We start from the raw sequence: 17,754 nt of genomic DNA, 5'->3' as shown, positions 1-17,754 counted from the left end.
GAGCATGCTAGTGCGGCTGTGTGTGTGCGACTGAGGCTGTACGAGTGTGTTTACGCCCTGTTGTCTTTTACCGTCTGTTAATGTAAGCCCGCAGACAATGTGCAAGTTTTCAGTGAAATAAGGCGAGATGCACATTTATTCTTGCTCGCAGGCCCGTCAACAGATATTCTCAAGACACACAATACACTTCCGGTCTTCAAAATAAGAGCGCCGCATCCTGTGTAATTGTGCAGACAAAATAAGGGTGTCATAAAAAAAATAGTGAGAGTCCATTTTATTTTCATTGGGGTTTTGTCTTTTTTTGTTTGTATAATTTATAATGTTTGTTAAATTTATTTTTTTATTTTATTTTATTTTATTTTTTTTGTAGGGCAATTATCGTCCAGCAAAATGTGTTATTGTGACAGGCCTAGTCAGTTCGTAAAGATACCATCATGAGATTCTGCAACCAATGCAAAAACCATATCTCCACAGTCGCCAGATGACAGTCACAGTCAAAGAGTGGCGCTTATCAGAGGCGACCTGCAGAACGTCCCGGCCTCAACCCTATTGAACACTTGTGGGATCAGCTTATTTGTCCCAGAGCAGAAAATGTGACCAACACAACCATGTTGGCTGACTCCTGGTTGAGGAGTGGAACACCACCCCACAGCAGCGTGTGACCAGGCTCGTCACCAGCATGAGATGTGTCAGGCTGTTGTGGCGGTGTGTGGTTTTTCACAAGCTACTGAGGCTAAATGTTTGTCCCGCCGTTTCCTATACCACTTGTCCTCATTAGGTCACCAAGTGAGAATGAGGATACACATTGAATTGTTTGCCAGACAATCGCAGGGTACAAACAACCTTTTACACTTACATTCAACTCTCCAATTAGCCTAACATGCATGCTTTTGGGATGTAAAAGGAATCCGCAGTACTTGGACAAAACAACATCTCTGAGAGTCAAACCCAAATCTCCTGACTGTGAGGCGGACGTTAACCACAACAGCACCAAACTGCCGTTTGTTAAGTAAATGAATAAATTGTGTAACCCCTGAGTTATATTAATAACCCTTTTTCACATGTACGTTACACTTTGGTCTAAATACAATGCTTTGTAATCTTACCAGTAATACTATTCATATTACACTGACTGTATTATTTATGTTTTACATGTAAACATTTTTGGCTTTACACACAAGTGTTTAATTGTGTCCTCTAGTTTTAAAACAGGCATATTAATTGTGATTGTCGTTGAAAGCAATTATTACTATCGCCAGTAAATGCATCCATCTCACTGGTCAGTCAAGGGCAATATCAAGTTTGTGCAAGTTGACTGGCAGTGATCGATTGGGGGGCGGGAGTTATAGGTTAGGAATACAGTACATGCTTTCTCTCTCTCCGGCCAGCAGCCGACCACAAAGCAACGAAGAGCTACCTTGCTGCCGGTTGTGCTTTGCTAAGCTAACCTAAGCTAACTAGCCAAAGCTTTATAACTTTTTCTGGGACCTTTCCTTGGACTTTGGACCCAAAATGCAGGATTTCTCTTGCCAAGGAGTTTGGTTGGACCACATTCACTGAGGACAGCTGAGGGAAGTGCTTGTTCCGGAGCAGGAGCTACATAGCTTTCATGCATTTCCAAGGACTGGCAATAACTTAACGAGAAAAAAAATATGAGCCGCAGGTGTCCACATTATAACATGGGACATTTTCACATAAAGACATACTATAAACCTTGCAATCCTACCAACACGCGGTGTTCCCATTGTCACTCACTCATAACTCTGCTAAGTAAGACATGTCCAAGCAGAAGCTGTAGTAATTCTAGACTTGATCAAACTTACTTAAGATTTGTCAGATCAAAACACGATCGCTTCATAGGACTTTAAAACGTCATATTAGCATCCATCTCACTACTCCAACTCACTACTTCCTGAATCGGCACTCTAAGCATCATGGGAACTGTAGTTCTTACAGCCATAAATTAGCCAGAAATCACGGTTTAAGCCGCAGGGTTCAAGGCATGTGAAAAAAGTGGCATCTTATAGCCCAGAATTTATACCCCGCCTAGAAGGTGGGTTAGCGTCAGCTATAGTTGCTGATATATAAACTGTATATATTGCACTGCTGATTTTACTGTGCGCTTATCTGCTCTGTTTAGGGAGCATTGCCCCTGTTTATACTGCTGACCAGTGCAGGTCAACAACTGGCTAATTGTTCTAATTAAACCCCTTTTGCCTCATCATTGTGATCTAGATTCAAATTTTCATTAAACTAGGCTCCAGCATACCCCCACGACCCTACTGAGGATAAGCGGCAGAGAAAATGGATGGATTGATGGATCTGCATTATACCTAAAGTCTCATTACACGATAAGTAGTCACGCACTCTATACTCACTATAGACACCTTTTCACCGTCATAGTCATTCACACTTGGTGTATTAGGAGTACCAACCTAATTTGTGCCCTTAAATTGTCACAAACACGCTCGCAAATGGTGACGTTTCTTGCATGTAACATGGAGCCGGTGGATGAACCCCCGCTTCAAACTCTGTGTGAGACTCCATGCTGTTCTTTAAAACATTAGTTAGTTAGCATTGCAGTAACACACTTCACTTTCCACTGAAGCATGACGTAAAATTGAATCGGTGTCACTTTCGTTATTGTCTGAATTTTGACGAAGAACTGGAGAAATAACAGGAAAAGGCTCTGAAGTTCACATTGTGTGTCAATGCAGACGTCAGCTAATTTGCATATAGTCTTCGTCAATTCCATTTTAGTTGTTAAACAAGCAACAAGCATAATATTAATTGACTGTTTGGATTTTAATTATGGTTGTTTCAGTAGAGCAGTGAGTGTGTATTACTTACGCACAAAATATTCCAGCACATTGTGTTTTGTGGCCCACGAAAGCCTGGAAATAATGCAAGTCAAATTTCTTTTCTCTCAGTTTTTGAAAATTTGTACTGCCTGTAATTGGAGTTTTTAACGCTCTTTAGCGCGCAGCGGTCTCACTCCACTCCACCTTAATGACTGTTGTTTTGCACTACAAATGAGTGAAACCAGTCTTGGTTTGGGCATGCCTCAACCTGATAGTATTTGAGCATGAACTTAGTTAGCTGTGCTGGTCACGTTTGCGACGGGCACGCGTTTTGTCGAAGTTTAGTCAAAGTACATGTTACTGCTGCAGCAAAAGGTATTTGTTTATATTTTAGAAATCGCAGCAGCTGAAACGTAAGCTCCACTGTTTTGTATTATTTCTTTCATCGTCTTTGTAACTCACTTTTGCATGTCACCAAATGGCGATGCGCAAACAGGCTGAAATAGAAATCAGTTTGTGTTTTATACACAACAGACCCGAAGAAAATATTCAACAGTTTCCTCCGTTTATTGAATGTGTTTGCAGGATATCTTAATTTGGTTATAGCTGCAGATCACTGTAGTCTGTGCGTCATGCCCCTCGAAGTGGCGGCACCCTCTCGGGGTGTAAGTAAACAAATCTGGGTGCTTTTCACACGCGTTAAAGCTGAACCTTTTCATCAAGAACGAAGGAAAAAACATTCAATGTGTTCAAATGGTGGTGATTTTTCATTTGGTGCAAGTAGAGTAGTGCCCCACCTGATCTTGCAAATGGCGCTGTCGTGAAAAAGCTTTCATTGCAAAGTCAACATATAGAAATCAACTTGTCTTATTATCTTCATGGCGCTGTGCTGAGTATGTAGTGTGTTTGACTTTCACCTTCCTGACTTCCTTTCTTTATTGGGAAGAGAACCTTGTGCCGCAAGTTGCCAAGGGAACAGCCTCGTAGGCATGTACAGTAGCACTGACACAGAATTAATATGTCATTGTGGCTTTTAATTTGTCACCTGATAAGTATAACGTTAAACGTCACAGCTCTGGGGGCTCTTTTGCCCCTTTTCTCTCTTTAAAAAGAAAATTCTGCTTAAAAAGTGTTATTAAAAACCATGTATAGTCACCAAATTCAATTAGTCCGTAAAACTACTCGCCCAAAGGCAGCTTGGCACCAGAGAAGTCTTAAGTCTTCACATTCAACTTTTTTCACTCGATACAGAAAACTAAGCTCTCTGCATACAAGTTGTGTTTCCCACCAGCACAAGAACGCCAAGTGGCCCTGCACCTATCATTACATTGGAGTTTGTGGGGGGAAAATATCAGCAATCAGCCTTACAATCAGCCTATTGTGCGCATTGTCTGGTACTTACATTTGTGCATCCAACCCTTCATTTTTTATCTTTTTGCCTGCTTTCATTTGTGAATCTTGCTGGTAGACAACTTAAAGAGCTCGGACCAATTGCACCACAATCCCCTTGCACTTTTTGTACACGGCCGTCAAGTACCACTCGACAATTGCTTGTGTGTGCCAGTGGCCTTTCAAATGATTAATTCCATTAGCTGCTCCACAATAGCATTGAAATCACATACAGGATTGTTATTTGCACTGACAGTTAAATACACTCACTGGACACTTCATTAGGCACAATCAAATGAGGTACAATACAAGCATTTGCAAAGATAAAAATGCTTAGTTTTGATTGATACTGTGAGGGAAGTATTCATTCAACAAGGTGTTTATTTTTGCAGATGTAATTTAACGTGGTATACAATTGCACTACATCACAGAGCAGCATAGAAATAAATATAAGGTAACCCTAATAAGACTACGACACCAATGCATACTATAACCACTATACAAGACATTCCGTTTCTGCTTCTGCAGTCGTGGCGTTTGGTGACAAATAGCATTGAGGTTGTTTTGACTGGGGGTTACAGTCTAACAAAAAGATCAGCAAGCCAACTGCAGGCAACCTGGGGGGTGGGGGGAATGTTTACTGGCATATACTGTACAGTCATAGGGCAAAAATATCAGAATGCCAAAGATGCCAATGTCTTTGGCCATTACTGTATGGAATACAACCAAATCAGCCTGATTTATACAGCCATTGGCATCTTTGGCGTGCCAGTATTTTTGGCCATGACTGTACAGTACTTCCCATAAGTATGATAATGACGTCTTTATGCAAGGTCAAACGCATTTCACCCACAGCACACATATGTATACTGTATATGTACAGTATTTAAATTAGGGATGTCCCGATCCACATTTTTTGGCCTGCTGATCCGATCCGGCATCAATGTATTTTTTTCTTCTTTTAATAATAAGCTTTTGTTGCAAACATGAATTTGTGGATTGAATATGGTTATGAAAATAGCTCTTCAAAGCATTACAAATAATGCAACCAAAGTATTGCTGAATTTGCTTTTTTATTACGCAGCATGACCAACAATATTGTTTGGTTTGTGTAACAAACGTCTGTGAGTCAGGTCCCTAATCCAATAAAAGATCCAATAAAAGTCCATCCAATAAAAGATCAAATTGGAAAAAATGGGTGTGCAAAAATACTTTTAGGGTATTACTAATCATTTGACATGGTTATAGATCAGTTTGTGGTGTGTTTTAGAATATACATTATACATATATATATATATATATATATATATATATATATATATATATATATATATATACATACAATATACATTTTTTTAACAAACCCATGTAAGCTATTTTTTGTGCCCCACTTATTTTGTAACTCCACAGGTTACGCTCTCTTCAACGCAATAGTAAGTTATAGACGGTCCGTAGTATAAACAACCTGCGGTTAGAGCAGCACTTCCTAGACGAGCTCCCTGCACAATGACACAGCAGTCTGGGCACAGTGAGGCGGAGCGATGGCTGTAGCTACGGAGCCGAATATCCAACGTCCAAAGTGAAACTAACTTCACCACGGCACACCGTGGACATGTCTGTATGGTGGTGTTGCGTTTTCTTCTTCTTGCGGGTGGCGGGAGTCGAGTGGCAACCAGCTTTGAGGCGCAATGCCGCACCTACCATGTTGGAGTGTGGCCCAGTGTTCCGAACGTGATACGGCAAACGGATAGGCCCCGTATCGTGGCGGGAGATGATATTTTCCGATTTTCGAAATACAGTGGATGGGTAGCAAATCGGGACATCCCTAACTTAAATAGACATAAAGAACGATTATGTGTATTGATGTGTTCTGTGTCGCTAATTTCAAAATGGAATTGTTTTATGTGCATGAATTTTGTGTATTTGCACTGTGCTCGTGCTTTTCTATTGAAGCCGCACTAACGAGCAGCATGTTGTTCATCGGAGCTCATTATGTGTGCTGGGTATGTTTGAGCTGCCCACTCCAAAACACACACAATCTCTCTCTCTCGCTCTCTCTCTCTCTCTCTCACTCGCTCTCTATCTCTCTCACACACACACACACACACACACACACACACACATCCCCGATGCCTAACACAAAGCTTTCTCTGTCTGTGGACATTATTGCATGTGCACAAACAGAAAAAGGCCTAACGACCGGAAGAAAAAAGTGAGATAACGAGGGCGGCAGTGGCGGCGGAATGAAGACTAGAATTTGATGATAACATAATAATAATGCGGTATACTGTATACACAAATACGTACATATACACTGATGTTTGCAATACACTTCTAAACTGGGGCAAATCCTTTAATTGGATGGCCAATTAACACCAGTAATGGCATTCCAGGTTCTCTGCCTTGGATTCCGATGAATTTCTCCTTGTGCAACCGCCGCAAAGAAAAATTCCATGGTGCCAGAGAAGCCACAGAACAGCGGAAACATTTAGCTTTCCTCTGATCTATATCTTGGGATAGACAAACCAAGCTGTTGTTGTCAATCATGTTCAGCATCCATCATTCTCCCTCTATCAGATACCAGCTGAGGAAAACACTGTGAAAGTTTACCTTGGTTTTACTACCGTGTGTAGCATTAGTATATTAATTAATATCCAAATAAAAGCCAATATCTAAGTTCTTGTCAATGTTCTCCCATTGACCAAATCATTAAGCGCACAGTCTAAAGCTCAGGACTCAAACTCAAGGCCCGGGGGCCAAATTTGGCCCAGCACATTGTGTTTTGTGGCCCACGAAAGCCTGGAAATAATGCAAGTCAAATTTCTTTTCTCTCAGTTTTTGAAAATTTGTACTGCCTGTAATTGGAGTTTTTAACACTCTTTAGCGCGCAGTGGCCTCACTCCACTCCACCTTAATGACTGTTGTTTTGCACTACAAATGAGTGAAACCAGTCTTGGTTTGGGCATGCCTCAACCTGATAGTATTTGAGCATGACTTAGTTATGGTTAAGTGATTAACTTATTTTTACACTGCCAGGCAGCTTCTACTGCATTGGTCTGTCATGATTGGAAGCCACTGTGGTTGGCTAGCAACCAGTCCGGGGTGTACCGAAGTGAACTGGGATAGGCTCTAGCATACCCCCGAGACCCTAGTGAGGACAAGTGGCATAGAAAATGAATGCATGGATGGATGGATGGATGGATGGATGGATGGATTGGTAGCCATGTTTTCTTTTACAAGCAGTATACTTCCCACTTCCAAAAATTCTTGCATGCAGCATAAGTTTACCAATAGCTTCGTGCACACCTAGGGCTCATTTCACGAAAATAGGATTCAGACATCTAGGATAAATGACTGAGCTGAGCTCAACCAACCCAAAACAAGAGCGCCTAGACTTAATTGGTTGCACAAAGCCCAAGCCAGGATCAGTGCACTTACGCGGCTTTCTTAAACAGGCCCCGCTATCGATCACAGAGTCACCGATTCACCATTGCAACATGAGAGGCGTACTTTCCCACGAAGTAAGCTGAAACACCACCACAGTCATAAAACAAAGACAGAAAGCGTGGCAAAGCATTGAAGAGGCAATCTGGAATACTTTGTGTGTAAGTAATACACACTCACTGCTCTGCTGAAAGAACCATAATTAAAATCCAAACAGTCAATTAATATTATGCTTGTTGCTTGTTTAACAAATCAGGAACAGCGTGTGTACAGTAATATCCATGAACTCTTTAGTGTTTTATTAGCACATGACCATAAATGTATTAGCAATTGATGGGAAACAAAGAGGGGTAGGATTGAATAAGCTCTGCTTCTTCCTACTCCTATTGGACATGTGGCATTGCCAATTGTAATATGTGATGTATACCAGGGTAGAACATTTGTATGCCCAAATAATTAAACGTCTGGGTAATGTAGTACGCATCCACATTAACCAACACAATTAACATCTCTGAAAACGTAGTCGCACTGTGATTATGAATCCGTTGAAATTGTAGGTGAAATTGACTGCAGATGTGAGTGAAATTGTGTAAATGTAACTCCATCAGACTGTATAACTTATCTTGTAGATGTGTATTTGTATTTATATGGGATGTATATTTTATATATAGTATGTGGGAGACTGTAAATTATGTAAAATGATGTAATGATCGCAATGTCATCTAAAATCATTTCTCTACATTGATTGAAATGAATGATCACAAATCCTGGACCTTAGCCTGGTCTGGAGCAAGCTAACGCCACGGAATAAATACATGGTTAACTTATGTCAGAACACATCCCACGTTCCACTATCCCACTTCTGTGAAACCGGATCACGGATAAGTTGCGCCAGGATAACAAAGATTTCCCAGTGTGTTCCCTTATCCTAGTTTTGTGCAATGGGCCCCTGGGCCTTGATTTAAGAGTACTAGTGACTAAGACTACAAATATTTTTATTTCCTGCAGATGATCCAGAGCAGGCATGTTGTACAAAACAGAGAAAATAAGTATTTGGTTTGTTGTAAGGAAACAAGGAGAGAGAAGCAGCATATGGCTATAATAGTAACCATAGTGTAACATTGTACAATGAACTAAATCCTACTATATAAATGTACAGCAATCACAAAATGTATATGGTCTCTCTCCATACGCTGGCTTGTCCACAACTGTGTGTATGTTGCCATGGTGATATGAGAAGGGGGCTTGAAGTGTCATGTGATGATGCGCATGAGTTGCTATTATTAGAGAGAGCTGGTGCACGTGCGTCTCAAATGTGACGACAACGCAGCACTCAGACGAAGCTTGAGTGCTGCAGTAACACTCGCCACTTGTCTGCAGATGCACAAAGGGCGAGCCAGTGTGTTTATATGTGGGTGTGTGTGTATATAAGTGTTTGTGTGGCGCATGTGCAATCATGTGCACCTACCTCCAGGTCATCCAGGGAGCGGGCCAGGCTGAGACGTTTGGAACGTCCAAAGGAGCGTCTGGCTGAGGAGCGGGGGGCAAGAGGAGGGAAACCCATGGTCAGACCTCGGAATCGACCACCCTGAAAAGTGAAAAGACATAAGTTTCACATGTGGGGGGCATGCATGGTACAGATTAATTCTTGCAATATATTGTGGAGATAGTTAGAAGGAATCTTGACTAAACCTCCAAACAACAAACCACTTCAGGCCCTAAGGAGTGAACATGTGAATAGAGAAACTTGATCACATCAGCAAATGATTGTAAGAATAGTTTTTTGTGCCCCTCTCTCCATCTTAAACTTGCAGTTTTGTTTTGAAATTTCAGGTTCGATCAAAATCAAAAGTAATCTTGGCACTGTTCTGGTACGGCATTTTTTGTTCCAGCGTGTCTGTGTCCAAAGCACAAGGCAAGGCTGTTCAAGAAAAACCTGCCCTCAACCCCATCAAACATCTTTGAGGTGACCAGAGAAATGCACTTCTGGATGGAAGGGGCTATCAGCTCCACATTTTCTCCCTTTTCATGCGAGTTCCTCTAGGTGTAATGGCCAGGTGTCCTAACACTTTTGTCCATAGTCCATGTTAAGCATACTGTGAATTTGTGTCTGTTGGTTCTCGTGTGCAGGGTTCTGCTACCGCTGAGAACGCAGCCGAAGCAGAAGCCCGGAAGCAGTGGTAACCCAGATAAGATGAGTCTGTACAAATGTTCTCTGCCCTTGTTGTAGTTCATATAGAGAAAATCTTCACAAGCAGATATGTGGACTGTATTATTTCTTTTTGTTGATAACACAACCCAAAGCACAGCATTGCCTCGACAAAGTTCACACAAGTCACATTTAGTGCATTCTTTTCAAAACACAGGCACAGCAAGAACATGCTCAGGTATTTTAACCACTGGCAAGTAATTGGTCTATGAATGATGAATCCCAAAAAGGGAAGTACAAATATCTATATTGAGAAACCTTATGTGTTCCTCCCATTTGTCTTATTATTTTCAGGTTTGCCCACTTTACTTTGTATGTCTGGTCAATACCCTCCTTCCTGTGCTGCCTACCTTCCTTAGTTGTCTCACTCTTTTCAATCGGGATTCTTGATCGTCATTTGTTACGCTTTATTCAGTATTTTATGTTTTTATGTCAGAGTGAAAATAAAAGGTTCCACTGTTCGTTGTTGTTGCTGTTCTGCATTTGGTTCCCCTTCCTTACACTACATAAAATACAGAAAGTGAAATCATATATGTAAGCTTAAATACAGCGTGTAAAATACTACAAATACGACATGGTCAAATATGAATAGAAATGACATGTTTTGTTAATTTAAATGTATATAATGTATATCCTCTACATCAGGGGTTTTCCAAATGTGCGGCATGCTTCCCCACAGCACTTCAGTTGAGGTGTGAGTTGGAGTGGCGTTCTCCGGCAGATTAGAACAGAATGTAACTAATAACTGTAGTTCCGCCTTAAGCCCATCAGATGGCGACAAAGACCGGTAGATGATGCTAAGGCATAACGTTAGACATAGAAAACCCTGAGGTGCTAAACATTGTGGTCCTGTCCACATGGAAACGTTTTCCTTGTGTCTACATAGCACCGGCAGTTTGGGAGGGTGAATCTGGAATTTTTTTTAAAACTCCACCCAGAGTGGATAAATCCCAAAATGGCGTCGGAGCATCTCATTGTGGACAGCAAATACACTATTTCGCTGAAATAATGACATCACAATCCCCGTCTTTCTACACTCTTGAGTTGACAACATTACAGGCTTGTGTTCATGCTACATAAATCACTAATTTTATTGGGACTTCTAAAGCACTCATTCATTTATTTTCTATACCGCTTAATCCTCACTAGGGTCACAGCTGATTTTGGGCAAGAGGTGGGTACACGCTGGACTGGTCGCCAGTCAATCACAGGGCACTTAGACAAACAACCATTTACACTCACATTCATACCTATGGACGATTTCCATCTATCCTTTTTCTATGCCGCTTATCCTAATTTGGGTCTCCGGGGTATGCTGGAGCCTATGCCAGCTGACTTCGGGCGAGAAGCGGGGTACACCCTGGACTGGTTGCCAGCCAATCGCAGGGCACATATAGACAAACAACCATTCACACTCACATTCATACCTATGGACAATTTAGAGTGGCCATTTAACCTCGAACCTAACATGAATGCTTTTAAACGTGTAGGAGGAAGCCAGAGTACCCAGAGAAAACCCACACATGCACGGGGAGAACACGCAAACTCACACATACATTGAAACCCAGATCTTCCAGCTCTCCTGAATGTGTGGCCAACATGCTAACCATTTGGTGTATTAGAGCGCTATATCGGGGCTGTGTTGTATGTGTCTGTTATTGTATTTACTACTTCTACCAGTAGAGGGCGTTGTATACTTGTGAGAGTTGAAGATGTGTGCAGCCTGAGTAAAGATGTCGTCCCTCCACCTCGTCAGTCGGCTAAATATAAAGCCACAACAGTCCTGATTGGCTAAGGGAGAACCAGCCCATTGTGTTCTGCATTCTCATTGGTTAAACCATTGTCAATCAATCTCCTTTGTGCACCACCGCCGTGTTTCCTGTTTGCTAGTGATCATCGCCAGGGCACCATTATGGAATACCGTAAATGAATCATCGGACTACGAGGAGCAACAGGAGCACTATGTTATATACAAAAACGCTACAGACGAACGGCGCCGGGAAGAGGCACGTCAGAGGAGTGAATACGGTAATAATTTGCGCGTGTCTGAGAAAATAAAGTGTATTGTGAGGGGCTTTACCGCCTTAAAACATAAATAATAACTGCAAACAAATAAAGTTAGCTACTTTGCGGATTGCACTTATTGCGGGCTACTTTGGGATCATGTCCCCACGATAAACGAGGCAACGCTGTGCATCATTTTGAGTCATTTTAAGTGTTTGCTGGTACGATCCCGTGTGGACATATAACTTCAACAAAGGTAAAGAAAAACCTTTTTCATTTTATTGGCGCATGGACCGCACCTGTAACTGTTCAGGGCAAATAAGGGACAACAAATGTTCATGCATTGAAAGTTCACCAAACTAAAGATCATGTTAAGACAGTTAATGTGTTCAACAAATGTATGAACATGCTTAAATACCTCTGAAAATCTTAGAAGAGAGACATGTTTAAATGAACATACAGTATGTTGGGACAGCAAATTTTTGCCATTGATTTTGTAAAAGAACCCATACTATAGTGGAACTGGAATGAAAATCGTTGCACTACATCATTAAGTTGAGTTTGGCATGGTGGTGGTAGCATCATAGTCTGGTGTTGCATGAGTGATGCCGGCCCTGGGGAGCTGCAACAAGGAAACATGAATTCCAACATGTACCGTGACATTCTGAAGCACAGCATAATCCCCTCCTTTGGGAAACTGGGCTGCATGGCAGTTTTCCAACATGATTACAACCCAAAGCACATCTCCAAGATAACAACTGGCTTGCTGAGCTTAAGATGAAAGGGACGGACTGGCCACGTATGTCTCCAGAACCTGAAGCTAATTTAGCACCTGAGGTGGAAGGTGTAGGAGCAGAAGGTGTCTAACATCCACCAGCTCCATCATGTCATCACCGAGAAAGGGAAGAGGTTTCTAGTAACTGTGGAGCTCAGCTAAATTTCATGCCCAAGAAAATTAGGGCAGTGCTAGATAACAATTGTTCTTATACCAAATAACACAAACACAATTTGCACAATTTGTACATGTTCAATGTGCGGTATACTCACTTGTTGTTACGTGTTGTTAGCTATTTAGATAATAATGGCTGTGAGTAGGTGAAAATCAAAGGAAAGTAAATCTATACGGTGGCCTAGCGGTTAGCATGTTGGCCACAAAGGCAGGAGATGTGGAAGATCTGGGTTGGAATCTCTGTTAGACATCTCTGAGTGGAGATTGCATGTTCTCGTGTGTACATGGGTTTTCTCCGGGTACTCTACAATTGTGCATGTTGGGTTAATTGGCGACTCTAGATTGTCCATGGGTGTGAATGTGAGTGTGAATGTTTGTTTGTCTATATGTGCCCTGCAATTGGCTGGCGACCAGTCCCCCGCCTGTAGCCCAAATAGGCTCCAGCATACCCCCGCGACGCTAATGAGGACAAGCGGCATAGAAAATGAATGAATGAAAGAAGGGACAATGCATCAACATTTTCATGCAAATATTCAAGATTATAGCCAATGGCTGGAAAAATGATGTTAAGTACAGTAACAACTGCATTCGACAAAAAAGAAGAGAAGAAAGAATGAAAAAAGGAAAACAGTAATCAGACAGATAAGCAATACGCATACAGCTGTGTGCACTTGACAAAACCATGAGTTTGGGGAAACAAAGTGCTTAAGTGGTAAAGTGCTACGTGCCATAATATCCAAATCTGCTGGTGTTACTACAGATTTCTTACACACAAATGTGCGCAGATGTTATTGCACTTGTTATACTAGGTGACACTAAGTGACACCCAACTCACGACACAAGACGAGTTTTATTGTCATATGCACAGTAAAACTGGTGGTTCTGCTATGCAATGAAATTCTTGTTCTGTTCATTCTCCCAAAAAAGAAAGAAAGAAAAACAGAAGAAAATGAATAAGAACATCAGAAACATAAATACCAATAAATTACAACAACGGAAGAGACATTATACAAATAAATAAATCAATAAATAAAATAAATAAAGTGCTATGAGTGTGTGCGTGTGTTGCGTGCGGCGTGTGCGAGTGCTTCGTTGAGAAGCCTGATGGCCTGTGGGTAAAAGCTGTTTGCCAGTCTTGTGGTCCTGGACTTCAAACTCCTGTAGCGTCTGCTTGACGGTAGGAGTGTGAATAATGAGTGTTGTGGATGTGTGCTGTCCTTGATGAGGTTGTGTGTTCTTCGTAGGACTCGAGATTTATAAATGTCTTGCAGTGAGGGGAGGGCTGCCCCAACAATGTTCTGAGAGGTCTTGATCACCCGCTGGAGTGCCTTCCTATCACGTGTTGTACAGTTACCGTACCAAACAGTGATGGAGGCGGTAAGGACACGTTCGATAGTGCATCTGTAGAAGCAACTCAGGATTGTGGTGGACATGCCAAATTTCCTCAGTCTTCTCAGGAAGTACAGTCTCCTTTGGGACTTCTTGATAATTTGTTGGGTGTTGTGAGACCAGGTGAGGTCCTCGCTGATGTATGTGCCAAGGAACTTGAAGGTTTTCACCCTCTCCACCTCAGTCTCATCAATAAACAGGGGTCTATGCGGCTCCTTTTCCCTTGTTCTTGGGTCGATGATCATCTCTTTGGTCTTATCTGTATTGAGATGGAGATTGTTATCACGACACCCAGCTATGAGGTCCGCCACCTCTCTTCTGTATGATGTTTCAACACCACCAGTGATCAGGCCGATGACTGTAGTGTCATCCGCAAATTTAATGATGCTGGTGTTGTTCTGGGAGGCCACGCAATCGTAGGTGAAGAGCGTGTAGAGGAGCGGACTCAGCACACACCCCTGTGGGGTCCCAGTGCTCACAATTCTTGAGCTGGATGTGCGATTGTGGACTCTGACTGACTGGGGTCTGCCTGTGAGAAAGTTAAACACACAGTTACAGAGGGGGGGTGACAGGCCAAGTGTGAGGAGCTTATCTGTGAGTTTGTGGGGGCTGACTGTATTGAATGCAGAGCTATAGTCTATAAATAGCATTCTGACATATGTGTCCTGGCCCTGTAGGTGAGAAAGGGCTGTGTGGATGGCAGTGTTGACTGCATCATCCGTGGACCGGTTCTGGCAATATGCAAACTGTAGAGGGTCCACAGTTGCCGCCGGGATGCTCTTTTTGATGTGGGTCATGACTATTCTTTCAAAGCACTTCATTACAATAGGAGTGAGTGCTATAGGGCGATAGTCATTCAAGCAGGTCACGTTGCTCTTCTTGGGTACGGGCACTATGATGGTGGACTTAAAGCAGGTCAGTACAGATGCTTGTGTAAGCGACAGGTTAAATATGTCAGCAAGCACATCAGCTAGCTCTGATGAGCAAACCCGAAGTGCACGTCCTGAGATGTTGTCTGGGCCTGCTGCTTTTCGTGGGTTTCTTTTGTTCAGAACCCTGTGCACATCAGCTGATGTCACCATGAGAGGTGAGTCCTGTGTGCTCCCCAAGTCCAGCCACCCTCTCTGCTCATCAGGAGTTTGGGTGTCAAAGCGGGCGTAGAACTCATTCAGCTCGTCTGGAAGTGTGGTTTGGCTGGATGTTACTACGCTACTCCGCTGTCGATACTCTGTGATGTGCTGGAGCCCCGCCCACATGCGCCGAGGGTCTGAGGTGGAATAGTAGCCCTCCAGCTTCTGTCTGTACTGTCTTTTGGCCTCTCTTATAGATGTCCTCAGGTCATGTCTGGCCTTATTTGTTTTTAGTATCCACATTTTAACTTTTTATAGTTACATTGTTACGGCGATCAGCTGTTTTGCCGGCTGATGCGCGAGCCCGCGAGTGCAGCGGCCCTGTGACGCGCTCGGCAACAGGCTGAACCCTGTTTAGATTAGCGCAGGTTTCTTTAAGAGAGCACTTGGTAGCGCACATCCACTCCCGTATTTAACCAGGTTACTAGAGAGGGGTTTTATACAATTCGGCGTTAGTTCGGCCAGTCAAGTCACATGATCAAAGCCAATTTACTTTCATGGAAAGGTACAGCGGTGAGCGCTCCCGTCTAATCGGCTGGTGCGCGAGCGCGCTAATTACGCAGCTGTGTCAAATTAAGCAGAGTAAAGAGACGCCACTATATAGCAGAACAAAGGTTTTAGTTCCTCCACAGAGCTGTGAGAATACTACCAACAAGAGCTGAACAGACAGCCGGTAAGATCACTTTCTATTTTCTTTGTGGATGTGCGGCACTTGTTGCGCTGCTGTGGCATTGGAATGTGGGGCAAGGTGCTTTGTGTAATGTTGGCTGAGTAAATGGTTGCGTGTGGGGGAAATGAGTCACTTGGTTCACTGCTAGATAATCATTTTATATCAGATATGGATTGTAAATATGTGCCTGTAAAATTTGTGGTTAATTAATTCGGTATTTATTAAGTTGTGTTGGCTTTAATTTGTTCCATTAATTCATTGTTTCCTGTGGTTTAAAAATGTATTTTTATGCATTCACTGAAATAATTCATTTAAAATCTGTTTTAACTTAAAAGGAGAGAATTTAATCTATTTTCATGTACTTGTGTAATGGCTAATATTTAAGGGTTTGATAATTAATTGTGTTGTATTAATTGTTCATTATTGTGGGTTTTGATAATTATTTGATTTGTGAGTACTTGGGTATGAAATGTTAATCATGTGGTGTTTGTCATTTTAAGGTTTTTCACCTACTGGAAAATAAAAGGAAAAAAGGAAACAGTCTGGGCTTATTGAGTGAAGTCCTGCCTAATTGTTCAGCGTTGGTACACCCCTCCAAGTGTGGGGAGCACGGCGAAAAGCAAAACACTTGACAGTGAAAAACCGCTGCAGCCCGTTGCTGCGTCCAGGCCCCGCCCGCTGCTGCGTCCAAGTCCAGTGTCCCAAAGTTCTCAGTAAAGCCCAAAATGGCCGAGTCAAAATCCCTGCAGCAGCTGAAGAGGGAGAGAACGACTGCCAAACAGCGGTTTACCCGACAAGCAAACGTATTGTTAAAGTCTTGCAAGAAAATGTCGGCAGAAGAACTGGTGGATGCCTTCGGCAAGGTCACACTTGAGGTCGAAAAGGTACTGGAGGCAAATGAGGAGGTGGAGACCTTGACTGAGGAGGTGGAGCTCGAACCTGCTGCTAAAGAGTACATCAATGCAGATGTGAGAAAAACAGCAGAGGACTGTGAACAGAGGCTTGAAGAAGTGGAGGGCACCGTCCAGAGGGTCCTATGGCAAAACTTTGGCTGCTCCGAACTCTCCCTTGCAGTGGAAGCAGCTGAAAAAGAGTGCAAGCGGGTGGTGGCCAACAAACCTAGCCTGAAGCTGGAGGTATACGATCTCATGCTCAGCAACCTTGAGGGGCTGGTGAAGATGGCAAAACAGACCATGCGCCAATGGACGCGGTGGGTCCCAGAAGGAGAGCAGCCTGACTTCCGGCAGCGTGTCAGGAATGTGGAGACTTCGCTGCAAGAGTTAATTTCTGACAAGGCTACCTTGCTGCAGGTGAAGCTGGAAAGCAAGCGGCCCTCTGAGGAGACACCACACCAGTCACCTACCATCAAGCTGAAACCAACGGCACTCCCACAGTTCGACGGCAACAAGCGGAACTTCTACCTCTGGAGGAAAGAGTGGGAGGCACTACAAAGGCAAGGTGAGCCAACTGGCTCCAAGGAGGTCAGGAAAATCCAGCTGTTGGACAGCCTGGAGGACAAAGTAGTGAGGGACCTTCGCCTGTCAACATATGGGACGGCGGATGAAATATTTCGTGTGCTGGGGAATCGGTTTGGAAATAAAACAGCAATAGCCCTGGAAATCATTGAAGAGCTGCAGGCGCTGTCACCAGTAAAAAGTTACCAACCCAGGAAGATTGTCGATTTAATACAGGTCGTGGAAAAGGCCCTGTATGACCTCAGTGAACTAGGAAACACTGGGGCCCTGAAAAATCCACTCGTTACCAAGTCC

The 17,754-nt window shown here is 42.9% G+C and overlaps 1 protein-coding gene across 2 annotated transcripts in view; it reads right to left on the bottom strand.

Moving 5' to 3' along the window:
* Nucleotides 1-17,754, bottom strand: part of rgs12b (regulator of G protein signaling 12b) — a 75,432-nt gene that overhangs the window by 41,738 nt on the left and 15,940 nt on the right. For both annotated transcript variants that reach the window (XM_054778453.1, XM_054778452.1), the window contains exon 5: nucleotides 9,103-9,222. In XM_054778453.1, the coding sequence (XP_054634428.1) occupies nucleotides 9,103-9,222 (120 nt within the window). The remainder of the gene's footprint in view (nucleotides 1-9,102; nucleotides 9,223-17,754) is intronic.

Source organism: Dunckerocampus dactyliophorus, chromosome 6 (assembly GCF_027744805.1).
Source record: "Dunckerocampus dactyliophorus isolate RoL2022-P2 chromosome 6, RoL_Ddac_1.1, whole genome shotgun sequence".
NCBI classification, from domain to species: Eukaryota; Metazoa; Chordata; class Actinopteri; order Syngnathiformes; family Syngnathidae; genus Dunckerocampus; species Dunckerocampus dactyliophorus.
Note: the sequence above shows the minus strand (reverse complement) of the source record. Positions and strands in the feature narration are given on the sequence as shown.